The following is a 26,969-nucleotide window of genomic DNA, read 5'->3' on the forward strand; positions in this document are numbered from 1 at the left end:
GCCGGGGCAAATAATATACTTTCCTGCATGTTGTACCACTGCTGAGAAAAAATTAATAAGAGACAGTAACTGTAAACACATTCGGCCGAGGAATACAGACAGGACCCTACTTTCATCTGTCCCACACAACAGGTATGAAGCGTGTCAGCCTGCAACAGTGTTCAATCAAATATTAGCATGATTAAGACGACACAACTGGCAGCATGCGAGACCGTTAGCCGCTTAGCCTGCTGGCTAACAGTTGAGCGCCATTCATTTTGACATAAAGCTAACTAGGGTAGCATACTAACAAAGCTTTAACTTTCTAAACACGAGTTTGTCATCATATCTGTAGCTTTGACATCTAATTGGCTCTTCTCAACAACTGAAATTACCTGACTGCTGTTGTTAACACGAGTAAAGCGAGTTTCTAAACCAGTTAGCCTAGGTGCTAGCATTGTGCTAACGCTAAGCTAAATGACAACCACCAAAGTCCATGCGCGCGCTGCAGGTGTCACTTTGTTTATGTGATCTGTCAAAAGATGTTTTGGTACCTGTATGTCCTTCAAACTCGAGGCTACATATAGTTTCTTCACAGTTTGGATGTTTCCTACACTATACTTTCAAATGTGAAGGTTCATGGCAGTGGTCAAGTCATAGACTGTATAAAGATGTAAAATTTGATTTGAAATTCAGCTGTGACCATGGTTAAAGTACTGCCTTGTAGTTTGAATATGAGGTTGTTTACATGGTTATAGAGCCTTCCTGCTGAATTATTCAGTTAATGACTGATTAATGTAGGGCTCTGTGATTGTGATTTTTTGTATATTGCAATACACATTATAAATATGATATGTTGAAATCTCCTCAAAAGCACTTTGTAAAATCTAGAACTGGGCGACAATATCAAATGTCCAGGTATTTTTGACCAAATACCTCTATATTGAAATTGGGGCAATATTGTAGGGATGACTATTGGTGCTTCCACAAAATATTAACATAATGAGATTGATTGAGATGTAATGAATACATGGGTAAAGGCAAGTATTAAAACAAGAAGAACAGCCTGGAAGGTTTAGAAAATGACATCACTTTGCTGTATTGCAGCCTTTAACACCAGGAAAAGACAACACTTATGCCATATCACAACATAATGATATGACAATATGTAGTTTCATATCGCAGTGACGATATAATATCGATATATTGCCCAATCCTTTATTGAAATGTACAACACACATACATCAGCTGACACTCGGTATATTCCATGGTGATGCTCTGCCAGGCCTGTACAGCAGCCATCTTTAATTATGAAGTATTAAAGAAAAAGCTGACGTGGGAGAAGTGATGGCAGCAAATTTCTGTTGTGGCACAGTGTTTATAGTCATAGTTTCGCGTAATATTCTGGCTTTGTCTCGCATTTATTTCTTCTCTAAATACAATTATCAAACCTATCAACTGTTGGACCTTTTGCTAAGCCAATCATCCAATTACTCCTGGTCCCTTAGAGTTTGGGGTAGTATCCATAAACAATGTTTATCACAATTATGACCATGACTGCCTTCAAATTGAAGCTAAAAGGTTGTGTTTTAATCTCAGTAATTATTTCATGGCAAATTGAATGTGGTGGAACACAAAAACTGCGTCACTGTCCAACCATGTACAGACCTCACTTGTACTGTTTGCTATATCTCCCAGCTGTATTTATATGTTATCCCAATACATTGTCTGTTTTTACTCCTTTAAACACTCTTCCTCTCCTTGTCTAGAGGTATGGATGCAGAGGGCTTCGGGGAGCTGCTGCAGCAGGCAGAGCAGCTAGCTGCTGAGACGGAAGCAGTGTCAGAGCTGCCGCATGTTGAGAGGAACCTCCAGGAGATCCAGCAGGCGGGGGAAAGGCTTCGATCCCGCACCCTGACCCGTACCTCTCAAGATGCTGCCGATGTTAAAGCGTAAGGAATATGTCTAATGAAAAATCTGTTACTCCAGTATGTTCCTGTATAGTGCCCGATATAGAACCTATACAGACTGTAATACAAATCCATCTGCTTCTTTAAGATAAAAAGTCATTTTACATACTCCTTACCGGACCCTTTGATTTGCCCCTTTTTTCTGAAAATAACTGATAGTTATGTTAACATTTGGTTTTGATCAGGGGTTGTTATTCAAGGCCAGCTGAAAGGATTCTTTCCTGAATGAGTAACCCTCTTCTAACCCTCAAAACCCAAATATTTGTGACACCTGTACATAGTTGTCCTGGCTTCTTTCGAGCATGTCTGAAAATCACACCTTTTTATTATAACATTTAACAGATAATATTTATAATCTTAAAGCAGACATGGATAATGTTGTATTTAGAACAATTGACTGCCAAATTGTTGATGAAATGTAAAATGCAACAGCACTGAATAAAAGTGTGAATGTTGTTTGGGAAGTCATTTTTACAGATTCAGTTTTTTATACATCTCAAAAATTTATTTTATAATTTGTTTATTTTTCTTTATAAATGTCTTGACATGAAGCCCGTGTAATTTGTTTGGAGCCTACTTGATGTGATCTTTAACCAGTGGAAAGATATAGTAGCAAAGCCTCTTGTGCCCTCTAGTGCTTGATTAAAAAAATTACAGTTCATTGTCAGTCTCAGTTTAGTCTTTATTATATTCATTCATTCTCACCCCCTTTCCGTCTTTCTCTTAGGTCAATCCTCCTTGGTTCCAGAGGTTTAGACATCTTCCACATTTCTCAGAGGTTGGAAAGTCTAAGTGCTGCCACCACTTTTGAGCCGCTGGAGCCGGTCAAGGATACTGACATACAGGTATGAATGACCTACTGAGCTGTGAGTCCGGCGAGTTGCTAGTTTTGCAGTCATGTGGCACTTACATAGATTGTTTCAGCACATTGGACTCATCAGTGTGTGTTTTGTGTGAAATCCAAAAAAAAAGAGTCCAAATTATATAGTTTCAGGTATTATAACATTTGAAAGTGATCAGTTTTTCTCTGTGTTCAAACTGTGTTTGGCTGAACAGTAATAGTTTAAAGATTGGCTTGCAGAAAGATTACTTTAACCAGATAACAACGAAGAAGTAAAATAATTTCTTAGACCAGCGTACAGTAATGCAAATTAGCTTCAGATGATAAATTCTGCTGATAAAATCTGGATGATGAAAGTTCCCTGCAAAGAGTTCTTGAAAAAAATGTCTAAAAGTCTGAAGTTTGTCACAAAGGGCTGGCAGCGTTGGAGGTTCAAGAGGTAACAGACATACTCACAAACACCTCAGTGAGTTAATTGGTTCTATGGAAAAAGCAGTTGATTTGTTGACCATGAAGAAAGGTTAGAAAGGAAGATGTACTGATGAGCAGGTCACAGTGACCTCCTTTCACTCTGCTTCAGTTCAGTTCAGTTTGTCATGCTGAGCTGTAGCTGTACAGTTACACCAACTAGACCTCTATCCCATTCCTCATCTCTGCTTCAGGCTAGTAGCTTGAGGCTATGTTAGCTGCCAGTGGTATAACAGACCCATTAACTGAACTGTTGGCAGCCAAGTTGCATTGTGGGTAAAATGGGCACTAGGTTTCTGCAATAAGAAATAATGGAATTAAAGATGATATCTCTGTTTCTTCTGCTTTGAATCTGATGCCTTTTTAACAAATTCGACCCAACAATGTTATAGGAGTTCAGTGCAGTACTCTTTAAACATTGTGTTACTGAAATGGTGTTACCTTCATTAATTTGTCTAACACTGCATAATCCCTTACAATGCTCCTCTTGGTAACAAGTCAACAAGGATCTATATTAGAGGTAGACTCATAGTGGATTTGTAAAGGCTGATATAATAGCGAGCAGGAAACAGCTGATAGCTTCTGTGGAAACAGGAAGGGTTAGGGAGTACCATTTAATGTGGTCTTCAACAGTTGTTAAGACAGTTATCAGGAGTGTATCACATGCCTACATAAAGCTTCAGAAAAAACTGACCCCCAAATGATCACTTCTGGCAATTGGCTCATAGTTGTGTTGTTGGCTTGCATTTAAGAAAGGAAAAAAAAAAGGGAGTGCATGCTTTTGGCAGAGTTGCGGTTACCTTCAGTCTAATGCATTATAATGCTATACTGTAACCAACAACATTATCACACTAAAAATTTACAATTAAAGCTATCTTATATAAAGTTAACTCTCATTTAAAGATAAATAATCTCAGGTAAACAATGAAACTCGTGTATGGTGCCTCCATGCGAAACAGTGATGTGTGTCAGTGTCCCTGTGTAACTGGTAGAGGCTGTGCAGCCACTACTGGAGCCAGGCTTTGTCAATACCAACAGTTTGTAAAAGGTCCTTTCATTGCCAATTAATCAGCCAAACCAATTAATCGGTCAAACTCTAATCCCAGCTTTACCTTTTCCTTCCACTTGACACTGCTTTTCTTTACCCTATCTCCACTTCTACTTACGCCATCTCTTTCTCTGGTTCAGAGAAGTTGCTGCAATTGACTGAAATCTCTGTCAAGTATCCCTCTTTTTGACCCTGCTTAGTCCCCTGTTAATATCTCTTCAATCATCTCTTCCCTCTGTTCTCTCTGACCTATTCAGCCAAGTGAAGTCAATTCAATTTTATTTACATAGCCCAATGTCACAAATCACTAATTCACCTCAAGGGGCTTCACAGTCTGTAAAGCATACAACACTCTGTCTTAAGTCCCTTATAGGATAGGGCCATAGATGGGACACCAGCTTAATGCCATGTCACATCTTCACATCTTCTTTTTCTCTTTCTTATATATTTCCTGATATTCTATGTATCTATTTATACATTTCTCTTTTGCTTCCTGTATTGCTGTCCACCTTCCATTATTTGACATTAACAAATTATACTCTCTTTCATTCTTCTTGGTCAGCCGGATGTATGCTGGGCTGGGCGGGTTTGACTGATTGATTGAATGACTGGAAGAGCACTTAGCTTCTCTCTCTCGTGAATACACACTCATACACTCCCTCTCCACTCTTGCTCTTTCTCCTTATTGGTTTCAAAGAAGACAGCACATTACAAACATTTTAGAAAAATTCCTCTGCTGTTTCTCAGACAAAACCACAGCTCCATTTGAACAAACAAATTCAAGGAAAGTGGTCAGAATAAAAGGAAAGTCTGAGAAACTAGCATTGCATTGGCATTTATCTTAAAGCCCATATACAATATATTTTATTTGAATGAAAATTAAAAGACAACAGCATTGCCTTCTTATTGGCTTTTTCATTCAGCCACAAACACGCTTACAACTACAGAGAAAATTGTCTGGTGAACCAAAATGTAGTTCTGATACAAACAGGGTCATTGACTAATTGCATAATATGACTTTACAAAGCTTCCAACATCTCCAGCACATCTGTATTTCATTAATAAAATCCACTGTTTGTCCTAACCATATCTTGAACCTTAGACAAAGTTAACATGTTGTGATGCTGTACTTGGACTGAATTATACAAAAAAATATTTCCAGTTTTTTATCTACCTCATCTGGAAGAGCAAAAATATTCAAAATGACTTGCAACATCACAAACTATGTCCTCAAAAATAACACCGGAGTTGAACCAAGCTGGCCAAAACAGAGGTGAGTAGTCCTTGAATAAGCTCGCTGCTGGCACTTTGGGAATTCTTTTTTAATGGAGATCATGAGATCATATACAAACAGTTGACTCAAACTGTGACTAATTTGTGACTTTAAGCTAATTGGGTGTTGACATGGAACCAAAAAATGAATCAGACTCGGGAGGCCCGTAGCTTGTGGTGAATTCTGTTTGAAAGTAAGACCACTAAAAGAAAAGCAAGCCAAGTTCTGATCAACAACGAGACACAATGCAACCCACTTTATTCCTCCTACAGATCTCCATTTAGCATCCTTTTGGGAGAGTTGCCGTCACTTTACGTCAACAAGTACACTGAGGAGAAAAGATGTTAAGTGGTGCTGAGCTATTACAAGACAGCAACAAAATACAGGGTTTGACGTGTAGGTCAAATGGCAACAGCCTCGTTTTCCGTAAAAAGAGGCGCTGTTGGATACTCTGCCTTACATGCTGCAAGATTTATTGCACTGTATAGGCATTGGCCCAGTGGTTAAATGTAAGATTTCAAAGGGAATTGACCTCTTGTATCTTACAGATAAACATTAGTTGGATGGTAACCAGATAAAAATGAAAAACTGCAAAAGTGTTCTCCAGAAGTCTTGAATCAAACCCTTGTATTTCAAGAAGCAGCAGTACAGATTCTTGAACCTTTTCTGTGTTCAGGAGTGATATCAGTTCATGTCTACTTTGTACAATTTCTTATATTACAGAGTGTGTAATTCTGAAGCTAAAGACTATTCGTAATAGAAAATGAAAAAATGTGGAGCTGTGGAGTTAGAAAGTGAGTTTATATTACTAGACCTCAGCAGCCTGCTCCTCATCTCTGCTTGAGGCTAGCAGCTCGAGGCTACATAAGCCTCCATTAGCATGACACACCTAAATCTCTTGTGGGTGCCAGGTATCGACAAGGAAGACGAATTGTGGAATTAAAAACACAATATCTCAGGTTCTGTTGCATCGATTATAACTATTTTTTTATAATGAGTCCATCATGAGTCTGACAATATAACAGATGTGCAATGCTTAATCAGTACAGTACTCTCTTTAATATTAAGTTACTCTTTACTGACGTGGCTTAAGCATTTATTAATTGGTGATGTTCATATAAATAACAATGCATAATCCATTACATTTCTTCACTTTGTAACGTTTCAACAAGGATCTGTATCCTGTCTTTACCTTTTTCTTCCACCTTGTACTGCTTCCCTTTATTGCTCTTTCTCATCTCCTTCTTCTTCCCTGGTTCAGGGAAGTTGCTGCATTTCCCTGAGCTCCATATGTGTCACTGTCTCCCCATTTAAACTGGACTACAGAAAGCCTTGACATCAGTATGTTGCAGCTCCAGGGTATGTCTGTTGAGGAAATGACAGCAGGGACTCTCAGCTTTATGAGATGCAGCAGTATTATTGAACTACCTAAATTCATTGGAATAATGCAAAAAATATTGTAATGGCTGAATTGTGCTTTAAATGATGCAAGGCCATGGGACTACTGGAGGTTGACAGACAGGGCACAGTGAAAATGCAAACATGCTGTCAGTATGTGTGTATGTGTTTCGCATGAGTGAGCTGATGCGTGCCTCTGCGGTTTCTGTGTGGAACACACACTCACACATACTGTGGTAATTGGTGTGTAAATGATGTGTCTGTATGTATAGCTGAACGCAAATTAGTAGGGGTTTCTTAGTATAGAAGGCTATATAGACAAAGAGCCCTAGATTTATGGCTTTATGGACGTGGGAGTAGCTAGTTATGTACTGACTGCATGTCCAGAGGGCAGTGTCTTCAGTTTAACAATGGATTTGCTTTGTTAATTTAGGTTTTCATCCTGTTTTACTGAGTGCACAGTTAAACGCGGATCCAGTGATGTCTCACCCCTTCAGATATTTAGATTTTCTACACAAATGTAGACGGAGAAGATGAGTAAATTCCAGGATGATTTCTTTCAGCCAATACTTTAGAAAATGTACATTATCATTTGTTCCCTGAGTACTGTGATACAATTGTATATTTAATTGTGCACTCCTGTGGCTAGCCAGAATGATTATGATGCTTAGTGTTACATCATCGACTTAATGTTATGGGATTTTTGTAAATATGATGGATGGTGCAGATTTATGTTGTATTAATTAACATTACAAAGTAGTATAAATGGATAGACAACAACTAGTCAGTATTTTTGCATGTACTGATATGATTATCAGGCTTTTTTCCCTCATCGTCTTTACACTATTGTTTGACAGTATGCCATATAGGGTTGGGTTTCATTTGGATGTGATTGATAGATGGTTCTTATCTGCAGTACGCTTGCCTCCTTGGATGGAAATGGGGGTTTAGACTGAAGTACACCAAGTCCCAGCAGGAATCTGAAAATGTAATAAAAAGCAAGTATCTTAACAAATCTCTCTGCGTTTCAACAACAAATCTGTTTGCTACCAAGACATCTGTGTAAAGGATTGCTCACAGCTCTTGCCACATATGTCTTTACAATTAGGCTAAATCATTGTTCAATGCACTTGTCGTTTTTTGCATTTGTACCGTATGTTCTGTGTGTTGGTAATCGTCAGGGATGAATCACAGTCAGTCGGTATTCAGCGCTTCAGGGTTATCCATTTTTTTCAATGTTAAACAAAGGAGCATGCCAAATAAAAATATAGAGAAAAGACAAAGGAAAGTAGCAATCAAATATAAAAAACGGAGAGGAAAAATGTAACTGTAGAAGTGGAAGGCGGAGAGCAGTGCTGGTAGAAAAATGGCGACCGGCTGCAATTTTTTCTGTCCGTGTCCTCGTATCACTTTTCACTGTCTTTCTCTGCCAGAGCTCTGGCTCTCTCTCTCCTCACCTCACCCTTTTTCAGCTGGTCCTTATGCTTACTCCTCTTTTCTCTTTCACTTTACCTTCATTCCTCTCTTTCCTCTGATTTTTCCTCTTTTCCTCGCTCTCCCATTTACATCCTCTTTCCCCCTACCTTTCTCTTCTTCTGCCCTCCCCAACTCCTTACATACATACACACACGCACACACACACACACATATCCCTCAGCAGTGATGGCATGCGTTCAGTGGATGCAGTTGGCTAAGCCCAGAGCATCTGCTGAGATAGACGAACGCTACTGACATAGCTTCACACGATGTGTGTGTATGTGTGTCATGCACAGGCTCCTTGTGCTATGTTTGCACGCCTGTATCTGTGTCAGTCGCGATCGATTGCTGGCGTATGCAGTGTCTCTCCGTGTGCTTATGAATGAATGTGTGTGTCTAGCGTAGATTTGGCTGCACGTGGGTGCATGCATTTTCATCCTGTCTGTGTTGGTCTGCTCTTATGAATTCAGCGATCATGTGCCTGTGTGTGAATGAGTGTGTGCCATGTGCACAAGACTAGAAGTGTAGGTGTGTGTTTTTACACGCCCGCTTTGTGTGTACTGTGATAGTCAGACAGCATATAGGAATGCCCCCCCTGCCTCCTCCTCCACCAACATGTGCCTCTCAAACCCTTCATTAACTAAACATGACCCTTAAGAGCATGATTAGCCTCATTTCAAGACAGGATGTCGGAAGCCATCAACCGAGGGGGAAAAAATCCATTAGTATAATTGCATTGAGCTGAGGGAGGGAGGAGAGAGGGAGGGAAGAAAGGAAGGATGCATAGATAGATAAAAAAGGAAGAAAATGAGTGGGACTGGCTGAGGGAGGGAGGAGGAGGGCGCCAGAGATGCTGGGATGAAGTGAAGGAGGGAGAGAGAGAGAGAGAGAGAGAGAGAGGATGAGGGCTGAGGGAGGGGGGTGTCAGCTGATGGTAGGAACTGATATTCTATATGAATCCATAGTTCCTTCTCGTGGATCCCCCCTGTGTCTGAGTGCTCAGTTGGTACGGCCCTCCGACAATAAAACCACCTCCAATGAGTCTTGATGTGGCACTTCCACTTCGTACTCCGGCTCATGCACAAGAGTCACTGGCCTGCTTTCGAACGGGGAAAGGCTGCAAGTACACCGCCATGCCGGCTCGAAAAGGGCACAGGGAACACGCCCCAGCATGGCGGCCACTGCTGCTGCCCTGGCACAGCGATACAGAGGGATGGAGAGGCGGAGGGCTGATGCCTGTCTCCTGGGCTGTCACTGCCCAGATACCTGGGCACAGACAAAGAAATGAAAAACAATTTTTTACTCTTTCTTGTCTTTTTCATCTGTCAGTCCATCTGCCAAGCAGGCAGACAGGCGCACAGCATGAGTGAGTATTACCTATGCACTAATACATACACATTCACACACTCACAGACAGGCATGTGCTTTGTCTGCCACACTTTTTTGTCACCTCTCTGTCTCTCTCCATCTCTTGTCTGATTGTGCTACATTGCTTGTGACTGTATGGCGCCTATGGAGATGATGATGATGATGACGACTTAATAGAATTTTTGTTAATGAATAGATGCAAACATCACTTTCAACATAATATATTCACATATGTGTGTATATGCTGTAATACTTTACATATATACTCTTGCTATACAGGAAGTGGAGGAGTGAAGGGTGGGGTTTCTCACACACACACACACACACACACACACACACACCACACACCACACACCACACACCACACAGGCACTGGTCCGCTCATTGTGTCATGGCAAATGAGGACAGAAAGCCTCCCTCTCTTCCATCCACGATGACTGGCACAGCAAGCGAGGCTCTCGCTCTTTATCTCCACTCTAACTGCTCTTTTACTGTGTCCTTATTTAGCCTTTAAATTCCTCCAGACTATCTATCCCTACACCACATCTAATAGCCTGTGTGTAATAAGCATGAAGCCGGATCAAAAGAGTGAAAAATCAGACTTGCTAATCTCCCCGAACATACTGTAAAACTGCATTCAGGTGCAGACAGTGTGACTATCTTGACCAAGGCTAATAGAATGAGGGCCTGTGTGTGCCGGCACAGAGAATGAGCACATGCGTGCATGTTAACATGCGTATTCAAAGAGAGAGACACACACACTCACCAAATACATTAGATCTAAAGGATTGCTTGATGTGAGAGCCTACAATTTGGTCATGCTTGTCTGATGACTTGCAGTGTATTTTTAAAGACGCAGTCAGCTGTCCGCTTATGTTTCGTAATATGCACATTTTAGCAGATATGAGAGACAAAGATTGAAACTTCCAGTTATATTTTCAGTTGAAGGTAGAATAGCCCTCGGTTCTACCTTCTTTTAACCAGTTTAGCTTTTATTTCTCGACGCACATATTAGTAATAGAGTATTTCCTGATTGATCTGTAATTATGAAATTCTTGTCATGGCTGTGTTCCTGTTTCTATAGAAGCTTCTGGGCTGTCTGGCCAGTGAGCTGTGGGTGTTCGCAGTGGGTTGCAGATCTCAGAGGAGACACAATACTACACAGTACACACAATACAGGGGTGGGGCAACGGAAAATGTACATCTTTAGATGATAGACCTGCTGCCCTGCACTGAATTCATCATTGAAAGTGATAAGACTACATTTGACTTCTGCTAAAATGTCCTTTTTTGATGGTCTGAATTTGTCATCATGGCTCTTATGACGCATTTTCGTTATTCTATGTTTATTTTTACCATTTTGTAATGAATGCAAGGAGGAATTGAAGCATCGTCTGAGAGGCTGGGTACAGAGTGTCTCAGACTAAACATCAGCTGTTTAGTGCTTCTCAAAATTACACAGCAATTGTGACGTTAGCAGCAATGATGTTGCACCTTTCTTTGATTAAAGCTTCTAAATCTTCCTAGAATTTAGTAAAACTGGTTAGCTTCTTCATTGTTTTACTTATTTCTCATTTAACACAATCTTTAAGGGTTTGTAACAGGCAAAAAAGACAATAAAATTAAGTTGTTGTTTTTTTGTGACAAAGTGACAAAGATTTTTTTGTTCATTTTTGCTAAATGTAATATTCAGCAAACATTTTGAAGCAAAAAGGCTAGTTCTTGTGAAAGTGAAAAGCATTCGAATCTCAGACAAATGGGAATTTTGGCCACAGCTGTTGGCTTACTTGTCAATTTACATTTGGCACAAAAAATGTTGTATCGGCAAAGCCGTTGGCAGTACAAGTGCAGCTGGCAACAGGCAACAAAATGACAGCAATGAAAAATCTTTGACTACTGTTGGACTTCATTTGAAGCAAAAATGCTGAGGCGAGTTATCTAGAGTTACCCAATGTGCCACCATTGCTTTAGATGCTTTGTGGAAAGTGCATGTTTCAGTATCATCTGGTCAAGTCTAATCTTTTTCTCCTCCAGTTTACTGGAATAACTATTCATCAGTAATGTTCTCTTGTTGAGATATATACCATAAGCCTCTGTTACAACTTTTTTACTCTATTCTCTTCCTTTTCCAGTGCAGCTCTCCAGTGAGCGTTGACCTGAGCTCTCCTCTGGTTAGAGTGGTTAAATATAGACCTATTCTCAGCCTCTCCTGGGAACAAAAAGTGAGATGGAGAAAGAAAAAGAGAGGGAGGGAGTGGGCTGAGGGAAACTAGGAATGAGGATTGGATGAGAGGGTTAAAGGGGGAGAGAGAAACTTCCATCCTTAATTGATTCAAATTGCCTAATAGTACTAAATATTTTACCAAGACCAAGTTGGACCTTTTAGTTTGAGCCTTCATAATGCCAGATAATGTCACGCCATCCGACTGCAAAACTGAAAAACATTAAGACACTTCTGATTTCTGCCATGATGTCAGCAGTTCCCAAATAAACTAACGTTGTGTTCGGACAAGAAGTTTTTCATGAAAGAAACAGTTTTTGCTGCAGCTGGAAATTTAAAGTAAAACCCACAATACAGTGCAGTATGAGATCAGATCAACCATCAGTTATTCTCTATGTAAAGCCACACACCTGCAGCAGCAGAATACACCGCAACCCCATTTTCCACAGTGGAATATCAGAGTTGGTTTTGTATGTCACATCCAGGCTACTATACTTTGACTGATGAAGTCATTGCTGAGATAGAAAATCATCAGATCACATTTTATAAAGACAGAATTAAAAATACATTGCTAGCCAGCTTGTCTATTCATGTGAGGATTCAAGTGAATTAAAACACAGAAGAACACATCACTCATCATCAATAATCTGTTCATCAGTCCTGCTGCTATGATAAAAAATAAAGGCCAGGTCAATTGGCCCAGACAGATCATAGATGGTCTTTACAATTTTATAGCATTGGTAACATTTAGTTTTCAATGCAGTGTAACTTATCAGTTACTCAGTTGTGTTTTGGTATCGACATTTTTATTCATTTTGACGATGAACCTTTGTGCTTCCAATTTTGCTCTTATTTGTCAGGAGACACAATGAATGCAGTGACAGGCAGAGCTCAGAAAGTGAGGAAGGAGAGAAAATGAGACTGAAGTAGGAAAAGCAGCTTGCAGGTGCAGCAATAGGGACATAAGACAGAGGAGATGAGAGAGGAGAGACGGGAAGAGTAGAGAAGCAAAGGGGAGAGTTAACTCAAATGAAGACAGATGCTGCCAGAATGTCATCAATGAACTAAAATGCTATTATATGACAGGGGGAACAACTTTCCAGTAATTTAAGAGACTATGATGTCAGAGTTAGAAGGGCTGTTGTATAAAATTTTAGAAGCCTACCTCTAGGGTTTCTTGCATAACAAGAAGCAGATATATTTTCAAGTCAAGTAAACAAAGCTGACAAAGATCAAAGCTATTGTAGATACTGAAATTTCCTTCTGCGTGTTCAGTTTATCTCCTCAATTTTGCAATATGTCATAAAAGTCGTTGTAAAAGTCGTGGCATTTACCCATTTTACAGATTATTTTATGATCTGTTAAATAATTTATAGTACATTTCTTTTTTAAAGTAACATTTTCTGGTAATGTTTTTATAGTCAAGTTTTTTGGTTTTCAGTTAGCTCTGAAATATTAAACTATGAGATGATAGTGAGGAAATGAAAATTTTGATGATTGTTGACTGATAAACTATTATTTTATCATGTTGGTCGGACAAAGCAAGCCATTTGAAGACCTAGTTGTACAGAAATTGTGTTGTTCATTTTTATTGTACATACTGTCTTAATTTGATTAATTGAAAAAGAGTGAGCAGATCCTTTAATAATTACAGTAGTCATTAGTTGCAGTCCTGTTGATGAAACTAAATAAGTCATTAAAACATAAACAAGGTCTCTTAAAAATTGTAATGGCTACTTGGCAGTTTTGTTTGATATGTTGTGGTCTTGATGATCAATTAAAAAAGGTCAATCGATCAGTTTGTTTAGACAGTTTTTATGGCACTGTAAAGCTCTTGTGTTTGCTTTAAGAGGACAGTACCAAAGTGACTACAGCGTTGCCGCCATTTTGATTTTTTCTCAAGATGTCTGTCTCCTATGCACGTCTGCGTTCACTCACTTTCCTTCTGAAGCGTGCTGTCGTGTTCTCTTCTGCACACTCCAGCTGTTACATAAGCACCACTTACTCATTTCATAGCTCAGATCTCGTGTATAACATAAGTAGTTTTACTGTAAGTTGAGTAGGATGTGAATAATTACCACTTTCATAGGAAGGGTCAGAGGAGGGGGATGTATGTATGTATGCACGGGCAGCCATCTTGAGATGAGACCAAAATGGAGGCTAAGCTGACTGCTGTCTCAAAATGGCGCATGAAAAGCATGGTCACCCCTCTGGCCTGCCTATATGCCTGTATGAAACAGCGACTAAAGGTTTGACTAATCCTGACGGTGTATGGAACTTCACATGTCTAGGAAGGGCAGAAAAAAATTAAATGGAAAATTGAGGAGCAGCCTCTATCTCCCATAGAGGACATTATGGCGCGGCTGCTAAATCTGTCCTCCTCGAACTCTCTGCATACAGTTTATCTCTTCCTCATTTTGTTTTGAGCTTTTATTTTGAGCTAATATCTCCTGCTTTCTGTTCTTGTTTTTCTCTCTTTGTCTCATCCTCTCCCTCTGTTTGTTGTCCGTCTGTCTCTTCCCTGTCCACAGGGCTTCTTGAAGAACGAGAGGGACAACGCCCTCCTGTCAGCCATTGAGGAGTCTCGCCGCAGGGTCAGTATCTGTCCAGTGTCTGATTGCTTCTCGGGTCTAGGAAGAGCTACAGATGGATGACATACCAAACCAGTACAAAGGCACCCCTAGATTCAGACAGGCCTACAAAACTCACATGGCAGTAATATTTTCATAATTTTTCATTCTTTTTAAAAGGGAAAGATGCAGTTATTAGTTAGACTCCATAATCATAGACAGTGGTGGTGGTTCTTTGTTTGCCTCATTTTTTCTTTTACAGAATCAGAGGAGTTTCAGCACTGCACAGTGTATGAGCATAAGCCCATCACAATACAGGAACACTTAAAAACCTTTTTTTTTTCTTAATTTCTACTTGCTGTGATCTAAAAGTCCTTCTGGTGTGAACCTTTAGGGAATGGTTTTGAAATGGCTTCCCTGATGTGCGCAGCTAATAGGCCCTGCGTTTAATTAGCTGCCGGTCCCATTATCTATCTCTGCTCCCTGAGAGAGGGAAAAAAGGACCTGCGTGCAAGGGTGGAAAAAACTCAAATGCACTGAAGATTAAAAAGAAAGCGGATGCTAGAGATGTTCTTTAGATTTCTGTCTGACTGCTATACTTTTTAAATCACATGAAATGTGTGCTATTGGGCTGTTAAATGACATTTAGTCTGAGCTCTTCGGTCTCACAGCCATCACTTGACATGAATATGATCTCATTTAGATTTAAAGCCTGTTTACCACTGTCAATTCTGGATTTTTAAGGCAGATACAGATACTGTTATTTGAGAGAGAGACAAATGAAATTTTATGTGATAAACTCATAACATTCAAACACTGTTGATAAGAATCCCATAAATATGATTGTTCAGGAATGGTGGTAAAGAGATATGTATTGAGCGTGACATTTTACGGTTACAAGAATAAACCAGTTCAGCCCTCTGGTAGACAAACTATGCATGTAGTGGAGACACTATTTTAAATATGAACTCAAATTTATCTTTGGGACTTATTTCTGCACAGCACTGTCTCGAATCTATCATAGTTGTTATTCAGTTGCAACAACGCAACTCAGAAATGTTAAATGTAAACGCTTTGGCATTTTGGCAGTGACCAAGTTAACCAAGTCAAGTAAACCCAGTTGTAGCTCTAGTTCTGCCTCTAGTCCACATTTGTATCTCCCTGAGCTGGAGAGTGGAAGATTCAATTATCTCACGTTCCCATTATCTCACTTTAAGTCTCTGTGGAGAGTTAAAATAGACTGCACTGTGTCCTGGCGGAGCAGTACAATCTTGACAGGGTTCTGCTGCTAAATCCGGTGTTTGCTTGTGTGTGTGTCCTAGGTAAGGCCAATTTACATAATGTACTTTAAAGTTTCTGCATGCTATAGAGCTGAATTTGGAATATAATCATCATCGCAATATGGCTAGTTGCAATATCCAAATACAGAAACTGCAATTTTTTTGATAAAGGTAAAATGTGTGACACAACAGCTTTATAATGAAGCACTATAGTGATGCAGAGATGCCCTGGCCTACAAATCTTGTTCTCCAGATGTAAGAGAACATGTTTATTTAGAAAAAACCTGAACTAATGTCACATTATCATGATTTATTAGTATATTTTCTCTGAAAATAAAAATTGTGATGCAAAAATGGTAATTTCCACTGATTGTGAATCATATCGCAATCTCTATATCTGTCAAAATATTCTGTGTGTGTGTGTATGTGTGTGTGTATGTGTGTGTGTGTCTAGGGCACAAAGATCATAAGTTTAACCTGATAGCATTTATGCATAGAACTTCAACTTGTTAAGATTTAAAAGGGACATTTCAGTACCTCCCAAAATATTAGAAAGTACATGTAACACCATCTAGCATGTGAGGCGTTAGTGTGTCTTCAGAGTCAAACCTGCTGCTGTCATCAAGGCACAGCATTTAAAATATCATTCCTAGTCTGTCGTGAGTTATTTGCATGCTATATTCAAACATGCAAAATGTAAAGGATGTCCTAATCTATGTGCTGTAATATGATGAGTAGAATTATGTACCGGTTTCCAATTTTATGTTTCAGACGTTCCTGTTAGCTGAAGAGTACCACCGTGAGTCCATGCTGGTCCAGTGGGAGCAGGTGAAGCAGAGAGTTTTGCATACGCTACTCGGAGCAGGAGAGGACGCACTGGACTTCAGTCAAGATGTGGAGGTACGGGCCTTGTGTCTTTATTGAGTAAGACAAACTGTATCAGGCTTCTAAACACATTAGACAACATGTTTATCTTACAGGAAAGCTCATTTTGAGTATACTTATATTCTGGTTATGTTGAGGTTTAATGCTCGAGATTGATTTTATTGACGTTGTTGAGAGAGTGTTTTATCAGTACGTTGGCTAATTTGAGGTGGTAGAATTCACCTCCTCGTGGATTTAGCCCTGCTCAAGTCCTCCTTATGTTTTACTACTACTGTTAGACAACAGTACAACAGTGTGTGCAATGTCTAATTTTGGTCTTTTTTTTTTTTTTTTTTACTGGTTTACAAGCCTACATCCTTGTCTGTGTGTCTACAGCATAGTGAATTTAACAAATATTATTGACCTTGATATTAAATAGTCCAGCAACAGCATCATTTCTTCTCCACTTAATTTGGTCACACAAACACAGAAAAATGTCTATATTGTAAGATATTTTAACTTCTTGGACTCAATATGTCTACATAAAAGCAAGTCTCAAATCTCTCAAGCTGATTTTCCTGACACTGTGTACTCGTGGTCGTCTACTTCTAAACTAACCAGAATAACTGTTTCATCTGAGACTCATAGGTACTATTTTTATCTTCTCCCTGAGTAAAGGGAAAGACTTTCATCCTGTGTGTCATCCTGTGGGAGCCTGTCCCAGCATGCATTGGGCAACAGGCATGTGAACACTGGACAGGTTGTCCTTCTCTCTGGGTTTGAAATATTCTGTTTGAAAAAGAGGATTCATTGAATATGCTTATTGATGATGTCAGATTGGTGACAATTGGCAAGTTCATTGACACATGATTGGCGTGCCTATTGTTTCTTCCTAAAGTTCCCATTAGAAGTTGCTTCTTCTATGCAGTGTATTTATTAAGTCCTCTTTCTTTATTGTAGCCCAGCTTTGTGAGTGAGGTGACGGCTCCAGGAAGAAGTGCGTTGGACAGTGTGGAGGTTGCCTATGGACGACAGGTGAGTCACCATCAGTCCAATCATTTTGATGTTCATAGAAACTCCAGCTAATGGCACACAGATGCATTTGTTTTTAATTTATATCTTTTATATTAAAAGATCGTTCAGCCCTTTTGAGCCCTCAGTCTCAGTGTCTTTTTTCTTTTTTTCTACCTCTGGGGAGCAAAGTCAGACATGTAGTTCTGAAATCTGATATTGGTATATTTGCCAATTGTATTTTATTGTTTCTCAATTACTGCAAACATATCTGTATTGTTTTTTGTCACTTTTTTTGTTGATAGTTACAGTAAATCTAAAGAAAACCTCTTGAACTGACCTTAGTTAAAATGAGTTGAACACAGATGTCTAAACTTTGAGTGGACTGCAGTCAGATTCTGTTTGTGATGCGCTTGTTAAGATCATTCAGTTGAAATGGGGTCACAGCAAGGCAGGAAGTGGCAGATCAAACATATTGATTGATTGGGTGGTAGAGGGGTATTCTGGGTAATTCTCTCTCTCACTCTGCCCCTATGTCTCTCTACCATCCCTCCTCCTCCTGTCTGACCTTCTCTTTGTCTGTTTGTGAGTCTCTGATCTGCTACATGACGCATTAGACCATGTGTCGACACATTGCGTGTGGTGTCATTTGTCTTGTTTTTGTCATTCTCTTTGATGACCTTTTGAACATTTTGATTCTTTTTTTCTTGTTTTTTGTTGTGAACCACTTCACTCGATGGTCATAACAATTTATTCTACTTTTAAAACTGAGGATGGAGATGTAGGCGGAGTTCAGTTTCCTTATTAACATTCATTTGCACCTATAGGAAATTGAGCATTTGACAGTTTGGGGAGCTTATGAACTGTAATGTTTTTTCTTTTTTGTCTTTCTCACCTTTTAACACCTCCTCCAGATTTACATTTTCAATGAGAAGATAGTAAATGGTCACATTCAGCCCAATCTAGGAGACTTGTGTGCTTCTGTAGCAGAAAGCCTGGATGACAAGGTAAGAACATTGTTTTTTTTCACTTCTGCTATCCTCATTTAATCATTTTGTCCTCTGCAAACATATAGGTTGGCTTTACTTTGACAGAGAGTGTGATTTTGTTTTCTCTTTACAAATCTAAATGTAACTGGCTGTTACCTTCCCTCTCTTCTCCAGAATGTTTCGGACATGTGGCTGATGGTGAAGCAGATGACAGATGTGTTGCTCGTTCCAGCCAAAGACACTCTCAAAAGTCGCACCTCTGTTGAAATGCAAATGGCCTTTGTGCGCCAGGCACTCAGCTTCCTTGAGAACAGGTGATTCTGCTTGTTTTTGTTTTTCTTAAGTACCATGGTCAGCCCTGTTTGTGGATAGGTCAAGCTTTAAGTGTACCTAAGATAGCAGTGAACACACTGTCTAAATTTAAGCTGAACTGCAGCATGATGTTGGACTCAATTTGTATGTGTGTTTGTTCATTACCTCTCTCCCAGTTATAAAAACTACACCATGGTGACGGTGTTTGGGAACCTCCATCAGGCCCAACTAGGAGGAGTGCCGGGAACGTACCAACTAGTCCGCAGCTTCCTCAACATTAAACTACCAGGACCTCTGCCTGGCATGCAGGTAATACTCACACACATTTTGAATGCTTTTCATATTACAAGTATACAGAATGTCTTTTATCTCATTTTGATAAACCTGCCAATAGAAAGCTACCAGATGTCAGATTGTGAACATGCCCGAGGCTGCCAAATATCAGTATCATAATCTACATTCATATCCAGCTCACTGATATTTGCTACCAGGGACTGTTACATGATGAGTTTATTCGAAAAGGTTTCAGTTATGTTCGGGTAAAAAAAAACAATAAGACAATATTTTCCTCTACCTTAATCTAAGAAAACTCTGCTCAGGGCTTGTTTATAGGCTGATCATTGTGTTATCAACAGACACGTGAACACAGATTAAAGAGAACATTACAATGGGCAAAGAACAGAAATCAACAGCAGACTGTAGCACAGTTTTTGATCCACCATGTTGAAAACCTCAGTGACTGATTTACAGCTGCTGGAAAAGTCAGATTGAATGGCAGGGTTTTTTATGATATGGTCATGTGGTTTACCAAAGCATAGTTGCTTGCATTTTCTTGCTGAACCCCTGTTGAGGCCGGTAATTGTGTAAATTGTGTAACCGACATCATAATCCTGGTCACGCACAGCCCAGAGCACACTATGTGGACAGAATCTTTATTTAAAATTCATGCTGAAAACTAAGAAATGAGTAAATGAAAGATGTCGAACTGTAACAAATGTCTGTGTGGTACAGGATGGTGAGATAGAGGGCCACCCGGTGTGGGCTGTGATATACTACTGTCTGCGTTGTGGAGATCTGAATGCAGCCATGCAGGTTGTGAACAGGGTGCAACATCAGCTGGGAGACTTCAAGACCTGGTTTCAGGAGTACATGAACAGCCCTGACAGACGGTGAGACCAACTCAGCTCAGCTAACCCTCAGCTATATGTTGAGATAACTACATAGGTGAAGGAATTTCAAACTGTATTGTAAGCTTTCTCTATTCTCCTTTCTCCTTCCATTTGTGTTGATCCCTGCACTGCAGCCTTTCTCCTACTTCAGAGAACAAGCTTCGCCTCCACTACCGCAGAGTGCTGCGGAACAGCGCCGACCCCTACAAGAGAGCCGTCTACTGCCTGATCGGGAAATGTGACATCAGTGATAACCATGGAGAGGTGGCAGACAAGACTGAAGACTATCTCTGGCTTAAGGTACAAACTGCTTCATTTTGCTGTTTTTCTTTTTGCTTTATTTCGTGAAGTGCAAGCATTGGCTCACTGACCAAAGCTCATCTGTGGATTTGCACATGCCATTAACTGTCTTATGTTGTTTTTATAAAGCAGTCTTCGTTTGAACCAACTTGTTTGTTGTGTTGTGTGCGCTGTGTTTTGTCCCTGCAGTTGAACCAGGTGTGTTTTGATGATGACGGCAGCAGCTCTCCTCAGGACAGACTGACCCTGCCACAGCTACAGAAACAGCTGCTGGAGGACTATGGTATGAAACTAGCCTTTCCTCCGTCATACTTGAGAAGCCACTGTGCTATGTGCAAACCCTTTGGAACAGACTTTCTTTGGGTAACATTTGGCTCACTGCCTCATGTGCCATTGACTGCAATAAGACTACGACCATATCTGTACATTGTTGGGAATGAGAGCAGTGCATCACTAAGTTTTTATTAGCTTTTGTCTTTAAAAAAACTGTGACCTTCTGGGTGTGTATATGGTATAAGTCGACCAATACTTTTTATTTCTTGATGTCAATTTTACCACCTCTACCCAGGATCTTTGAAACCAGTGCTTACTTTTTCTCCAATTTACAATTTTAATACCGCACTATGTGGAATCTTTGTTATGTAACATGAGGCAAGGAATTGCTGTAGCATCAGTTGGCCCCCTGCCATAATTTACAGAATAATTTACATCACGGCTCATAACCTGATTTGCTTGCAGGCTGTTTTCTAACTTTTATTCTTCTTTTATATTTAAACTTTTTCCCTATTCCCAGTGTTAGATATTCTCAGCTGTACACTGTAAACTTGTTGTCTATTTAACTATGCTATCAATATCCATACAAAATTGTTGTTCTCCTGATATTGCTAAAAGTGTAAAACGTCAGACTCAAAGGAGGCTGCAGATAAAAGATGTATGATAAGCCTCCTTCTGAAAATTTTAATAAATGGTTAAATTGAGAATATAATAGGAAAAGGAGCATTCAGCATCTGAAGGTCATTTTCCCGACTGAAGTTTACTTTGGATGATAATCTCAATTTTCCTTAATAGACAAGAATTATTCAACTACTATAGCAAACCGCTATGATCACTTTTTTGCCTTCCCAGCACTGAACAGCTCCAAGCACTACAGTACCCTTGAGCCTCTGCTACGGACAACAAGCCAGCCAAAAGCACTAGCAAATTCATGACACTTTGTCATAGAAGTCAGTTAAAAAAAGTTCTTGAAAATTGAGCCAGAATTTGTTTAAAAATTGTTTTTTAACTCTGTAGAAAAGCAACACAGCGTCTCATCTTTTGTCCTTATGATTCTGCCAAGAGAGTTGATTGCTTGGAAGTGTAACAACTGTCTGTCACCTGCTGCCTCTGCAGAAAATTGGATAACGCTTCCAACATTGTCTCCAATGACCTTATCAAATACCTTCAATAAAGTAAAATGCAACAGCTGCAGCCTAAACTCTGGTAATGGAGAATGAATAAAAACTGTACGAGTTCAGCATGCTCGAAACAAACTAGGTCGTCCGGTGCGTCATCAGACCACGCGTCCTCCTGCTTCCGTGATCGCTCTTCAAGAATTCATTGTGCCTGATTTCTCAAAGCAGTCAAATTACAAGAGTGGACAAGAAGCTTACTTTTGAATAGTCTCTCCTTGAAAGTATTTCTGGTGTTGGACATGGAGTTGTGCAGAAGAAAAGTGACAGAAGTAGGTTTGTGGAAGCTGGAAAAAAAGAGCTTGAGGAAGAGGTTCAAATCCTGCACTCAACGTTTTTACTTCACACCGTGTTGATCACTGCATTTTTAAAAATTGCCAAAAACAGCCCTGCCACATTAGAAGAAACATGTCATTGCAGCCCTCTAAATCACAGATAACACAATTGAAGCCATGATCCATCAGACTTTGAATTTGATTTCTCCCCCAAACTCGTTTCAAAATAAAACAACCTTCTCAAACAACCACATGCCACTTGATTTAAAAAAAAAAAAAAGGGTGAGTGTAAGGGCATAAGGCAAAGTGCAGTTTGCTCCCCTGGGTGCTGCCTTCTCCACGGGCCGATCCTGTTCCACTCAGATAAGACTGAACTCCTTTCCTCTCTCAGTAGCCCTCACCCTCTCCCATTTCCCACTCCCTCTGCTTGGTGGGAAGTACAGCCTGAAGCCTCATTCTGTTTACTCCATGCCACTCGGCTCCCTCGGTTGTCTGGCAAAGTGTTCCTTGTTGTCCTCCATCTTGCTTCACAGCGGGACGTAAAGCCCAAAGCCCTCTCTTCATTTCCCTCACATACTGCCAGCGCTCGCCGGCCTCGTCTGTTCTCTGTTTCTCTGTCCTTCACTGGCTGCATCTCTGTCCTCTCCTGTTATCCTCTTCTTCCTTACACCTGCACCGCTGTTTTTCCTCTTTCCTCCCACTGATTTGTCTCCTTGTATGTGCATTTTGTTCTTTCTCATTTCTTGTTTGCACACTCTGCTGCAGCCCTCATCCCTCACACCCACACTCTTATCTCTCCTCCTTCGTCCTTTTTTCTTCTCTTCATCGCTCGCTCCCTCTCTATTCATCTCTCATGCGCTTACGCTTTTTGAACTAAAGTGCTGTAAGTCTGAGATAAGGCTATAAAATGGCTGACATGGTCCACTCTGTTCTACTCTTCAAACTTTCAGCCAGCAAGAGGATTAAGGAATATAATTAAAAAGTAAACTTGATGACTAAGTACCTGCACTTGACAAAATTGTTTCAAAATTGTTAAATATTAGGTTACAAAGCAACTGTCAAACGTTGACGTGGCAGGTCAAGGCCCAGAGTTAAACTGGCTGTTACAGTGTAATAAATTAAAATCAATTCCATAATGACATAAGAAGGGTTTCTATAGTAACTGTCAGATAGTCAAACACCCACACAGGTGATTTCAGTTATTTTCCTTAATTAGGCGTCAGCTCAGGATTGTGTATTGTGTACAGACTGCGCTTGATTGACAGCTTCCTCCTCTCTCTCTCTTTCTCGCCCTCCTTTGAACTTTGTTTTGTGACTTTGATGGTGAGAGAAATTACATTAGTACACTGAAAACGCCATGTGGGTGTGTAGGGCCATTTTAAACGAGTTTTATTACAAAACCACAACCCAAGTAGTGCTGTGTGTCTAATGTGCTGTTCAATGTTAACACAACAATAACACTTCAAGTGAGTGTTTCAAGTTTTTAATTTTCCTAGACTGTTTTGAGGATGTTTTAGTATTTTAGTTTAGTGTCTCAGTTTGTCTGCTGTCGGTGTAACACTTGAACATTGGCCTGCTGCCATAAGATTTGTTAATCAATTTAGGAGGAGCTGGTGCTTGGTGAGCTCCTTTATGTTGTTGGCATGTTGTTATTTGCTTTTTTGACTCTGTACAGATGTATTTGTGCTAAAGGAAAACCTGAATTAACACAGCCTAATTTTAACACTGAAATAAAGACTGTGTAGGTATATGTATGGTGGGAATGTTGGTCAACATATTAGTGTTTCACACAAGACATTAGAGCTTGATGATGGTCACAGTGTAGAAAGATTTCTCTCTGTGGGACTGTATTTGTGGCGTAGGGTTGTAAGATGCTGATCATGTTAAGGCAATGTCCCAAGTTTGAGTCCAGCTGATGACCCTTCTTGAAAGTCAGCCTTTCTCCCCCATGCCTTATTTCCTGTCACCCCTCCACTCGCCCTATTAAAAGATACATGCAAAAATGTGTCAACTATCCTTTAGGCAAAGTATTGAATATTTACAGAAGTGAATATCAAATTTGTTGCAGAGTGAAAGTTGTATTTGCAGTTTTGGCTGCACTAAGTAAAGAAAGAGTTGAATGCAGAAAACTAATTTTCAGTGTCAGTTCTTTTTTCCCTGTGACTAATCAGACTCTTTCCTTTCTCTTTCATCCAGAAAGGGGAGTTCTGTTGTTAGTTACTTTCTGACAGTAACATTTAAAACTGCAGTTCAGTTTCTCAATTATTCAAAAGAACATGATAAATGTTTAAACTGGTAGTCACAGAGGAGCAAGATGGGACATCAGAGTCTCAAATGACTCTCACAAGTGAAATGTGTGGGAACACATCTGACACTAGAGGTGTTACTTCTTTCCTCTTGACATTACATGCAGGTTTAAAGGTCTCATGTTGTTGAAAGTGAGATTTCCATGTCTTTTTTATTTAAAGAAACCAAGTCTAGGTACTATATAAATACTGTGTAAGTATTAAAATAGTCCATATTCAGATTCCGTGCTTTTCAACAAGCCATCACGACTTCTATAATGTTTTAGCCTTCAGCCATGCCCCCAGCGAAGCCATGTTTGAAAAAACACTGGCAGAGCTGATGTGAAAACATGGTGGGTGGTGCCTGCTCAGGTCTGTGAGTGCTGACCGATCAGGGCGAGCTGGGCTTTTCTTGAAAGGGGGCCTTAAAGAGACAGGCACTAAAACAAAATGTTATTTTGAACATTAAAGCATTCAAGCATTTTCAAGTCGACACCGAAAATAAAATAATTAACCTAAAAAATAGCATAATAAGGGACCTTTAAGTTATATCAAAATACTTCAAAACCTTAAGTGTTAATAGACATTTTTATCCAACACCCTCTCTCCCTTTCTTCCCCACAGGAGAGTCCCACTTCTCTGCGAGTCAGCAGCCCTTCCTGTATTTCCAGGTGTTGTTCCTGACAGCTCAGTTTGAGGCGGCGGTGGCGTTCCTGTTTCGTGTCGAGAGACTTCGGAGTCATGCTGTGCACGTGGCGTTGGTCCTCTACGAGCTACGGTTGTTGCTGAAGTCGTCTGGCCAAAGCGCTCAACTCTGTGAGTCTAATAATTTTATAGTTTGGTGCAGACACTTAAAAAAAATAATTAAAATTTAGTGTAACAAAATGTCTTCATCTGTTCTCTGTAGTGAGTCAGGAGCCTGGTGACCCTCCCATGGTGCGTCGTCTTAACTTTATCCGTCTGCTCATGTTGTACACTCGCAAGTTTGAGTCCACTGACCCTCGGGAAGCCCTGCAGTACTTCTACTTCCTACGGTAAGTACATTCAAACGGTAATACAGATTGAACATGTGTGAGAAATATGATGATTCAGATTCATGTATTGTTAATATTAAGTGATGTTCACCATAATGCATCCATCTTTAATTCCCACTGTTTGTTTTGTAATGCAGCAATGAGAAAGACAGCCAGGGAGAAAACATGTTCATGCGTTGTGTCAGTGAACTGGTTATTGAGAGTCGAGAGGTGAGTGACCCACATTTATACAGAAATACAATACATATACAATGCCTTAACAGAGTTCATTATATAATACAATGTAGTTAAACATCACCACAAAAGAAACATAAACCTGAATATGATGATTTCATAATGAAGGACCTGTTTTAGGGCTGTCATCTTGGTTTGCATTACATGCAATACCGGTACACTTACTCCACTGCTATTACAGTGTATCCTTAACATGTTTTTTGAGGATGTTTTTTTTTTGTCTCTTTTCCAGTTCGACATGCTGCTGGGGAGATTAGAGAAGGACGGCAGTAGGAAGGTGGGAAGATTGTGTCTTTGATCTCCCCCTCTTATCTCCTCTGTGCTTGTTGTGTTTCTGTTACACGCTTTTGCCTCTCACCTGCTCTCTTGCCATGCCTCTCTCTTCTTCCTTCTCTGCTTTACATTTTTCTTCTGTCACTCGTTTTTTTGGTCTATGTGGGAGTTTCAGTCAGTCAGACAAGGACAGAAACATCTTCTACATGTTTTGACATTGTTCCACTGTCATGTATCAAAAAGCTCTTTACTCTTCTTTATTGTTGCCTTTGCTTCCAAAGTTTCTTGATATTTTTCACAGTGCCTGCAGCACTCTGAACGATGTGATGTTTGAGGGTCTTTTATCCCCCTCACATTCTCATCACTGTATGTTTCATCCCACCCACTGTGCTAACTGTGTTGTCAGAATCCGACTGTGGGTTGCACTGCACTTTATTAACTACCGAGCTAATGACACGTTTAATTAATATATTGCATTCAAGGTTTATCTTGCTTTACACACAGACTATTTGAGGGGATTACATATTACAGTACAAGATTGTTATGTACAACACTACATTACACTACACTACACAACACACAGCAGTTAGCTGTCAACTCAAACATCTTTGACATTTGCTACAAGAAATATACTGTACAGGAGACCTTTCTGTGTGCTCATACCAATGGGCATGTAGTTCAGACTTGAAACTAATTAGAACCTGACTGGGAAGTCCAACCCAGTTTTACAATACCAGCATTCACATTTGGTCAGAATCAGAAGAATATTGATAATACAGGTCTCTGTGCTGTGATGGGTCTGTAAGAATTAAAGTTCTAAGGAGAGAATAAAGCATAATTGCAAAATCATCTGATAAGAGAAATCTTTGAAAAGAGTCTGTAA

The 26,969-nt window shown here is 39.9% G+C and overlaps 1 protein-coding gene across 1 annotated transcript in view; it reads left to right on the plus strand.

Annotated features, from left to right (window-relative positions):
- Window positions 1-26,969, plus strand: part of nup93 (nucleoporin 93) — a 29,508-nt gene continuing 2,539 nt past the window's right edge. The window contains exons 1-16 of the mRNA XM_073472951.1: window positions 1-132; window positions 1,749-1,931; window positions 2,677-2,794; window positions 14,574-14,636; window positions 16,664-16,792; window positions 17,717-17,791; window positions 18,682-18,774; window positions 18,931-19,070; window positions 19,245-19,377; window positions 20,080-20,237; window positions 20,372-20,537; window positions 20,727-20,820; window positions 25,170-25,361; window positions 25,453-25,579; window positions 25,717-25,789; window positions 26,046-26,090. Coding sequence (XP_073329052.1) covers window positions 1,753-1,931; window positions 2,677-2,794; window positions 14,574-14,636; window positions 16,664-16,792; window positions 17,717-17,791; window positions 18,682-18,774; window positions 18,931-19,070; window positions 19,245-19,377; window positions 20,080-20,237; window positions 20,372-20,537; window positions 20,727-20,820; window positions 25,170-25,361; window positions 25,453-25,579; window positions 25,717-25,789; window positions 26,046-26,090 — 1,785 coding nt within the window. The 5' untranslated portion in view covers window positions 1-132; window positions 1,749-1,752. The remainder of the gene's footprint in view (window positions 133-1,748; window positions 1,932-2,676; window positions 2,795-14,573; window positions 14,637-16,663; window positions 16,793-17,716; window positions 17,792-18,681; window positions 18,775-18,930; window positions 19,071-19,244; window positions 19,378-20,079; window positions 20,238-20,371; window positions 20,538-20,726; window positions 20,821-25,169; window positions 25,362-25,452; window positions 25,580-25,716; window positions 25,790-26,045; window positions 26,091-26,969) is intronic.

The sequence above is a fragment of the Pagrus major genome, chromosome 8, assembly GCF_040436345.1.
Source record: "Pagrus major chromosome 8, Pma_NU_1.0".
Taxonomy (NCBI): domain Eukaryota; kingdom Metazoa; phylum Chordata; class Actinopteri; order Spariformes; family Sparidae; genus Pagrus; species Pagrus major.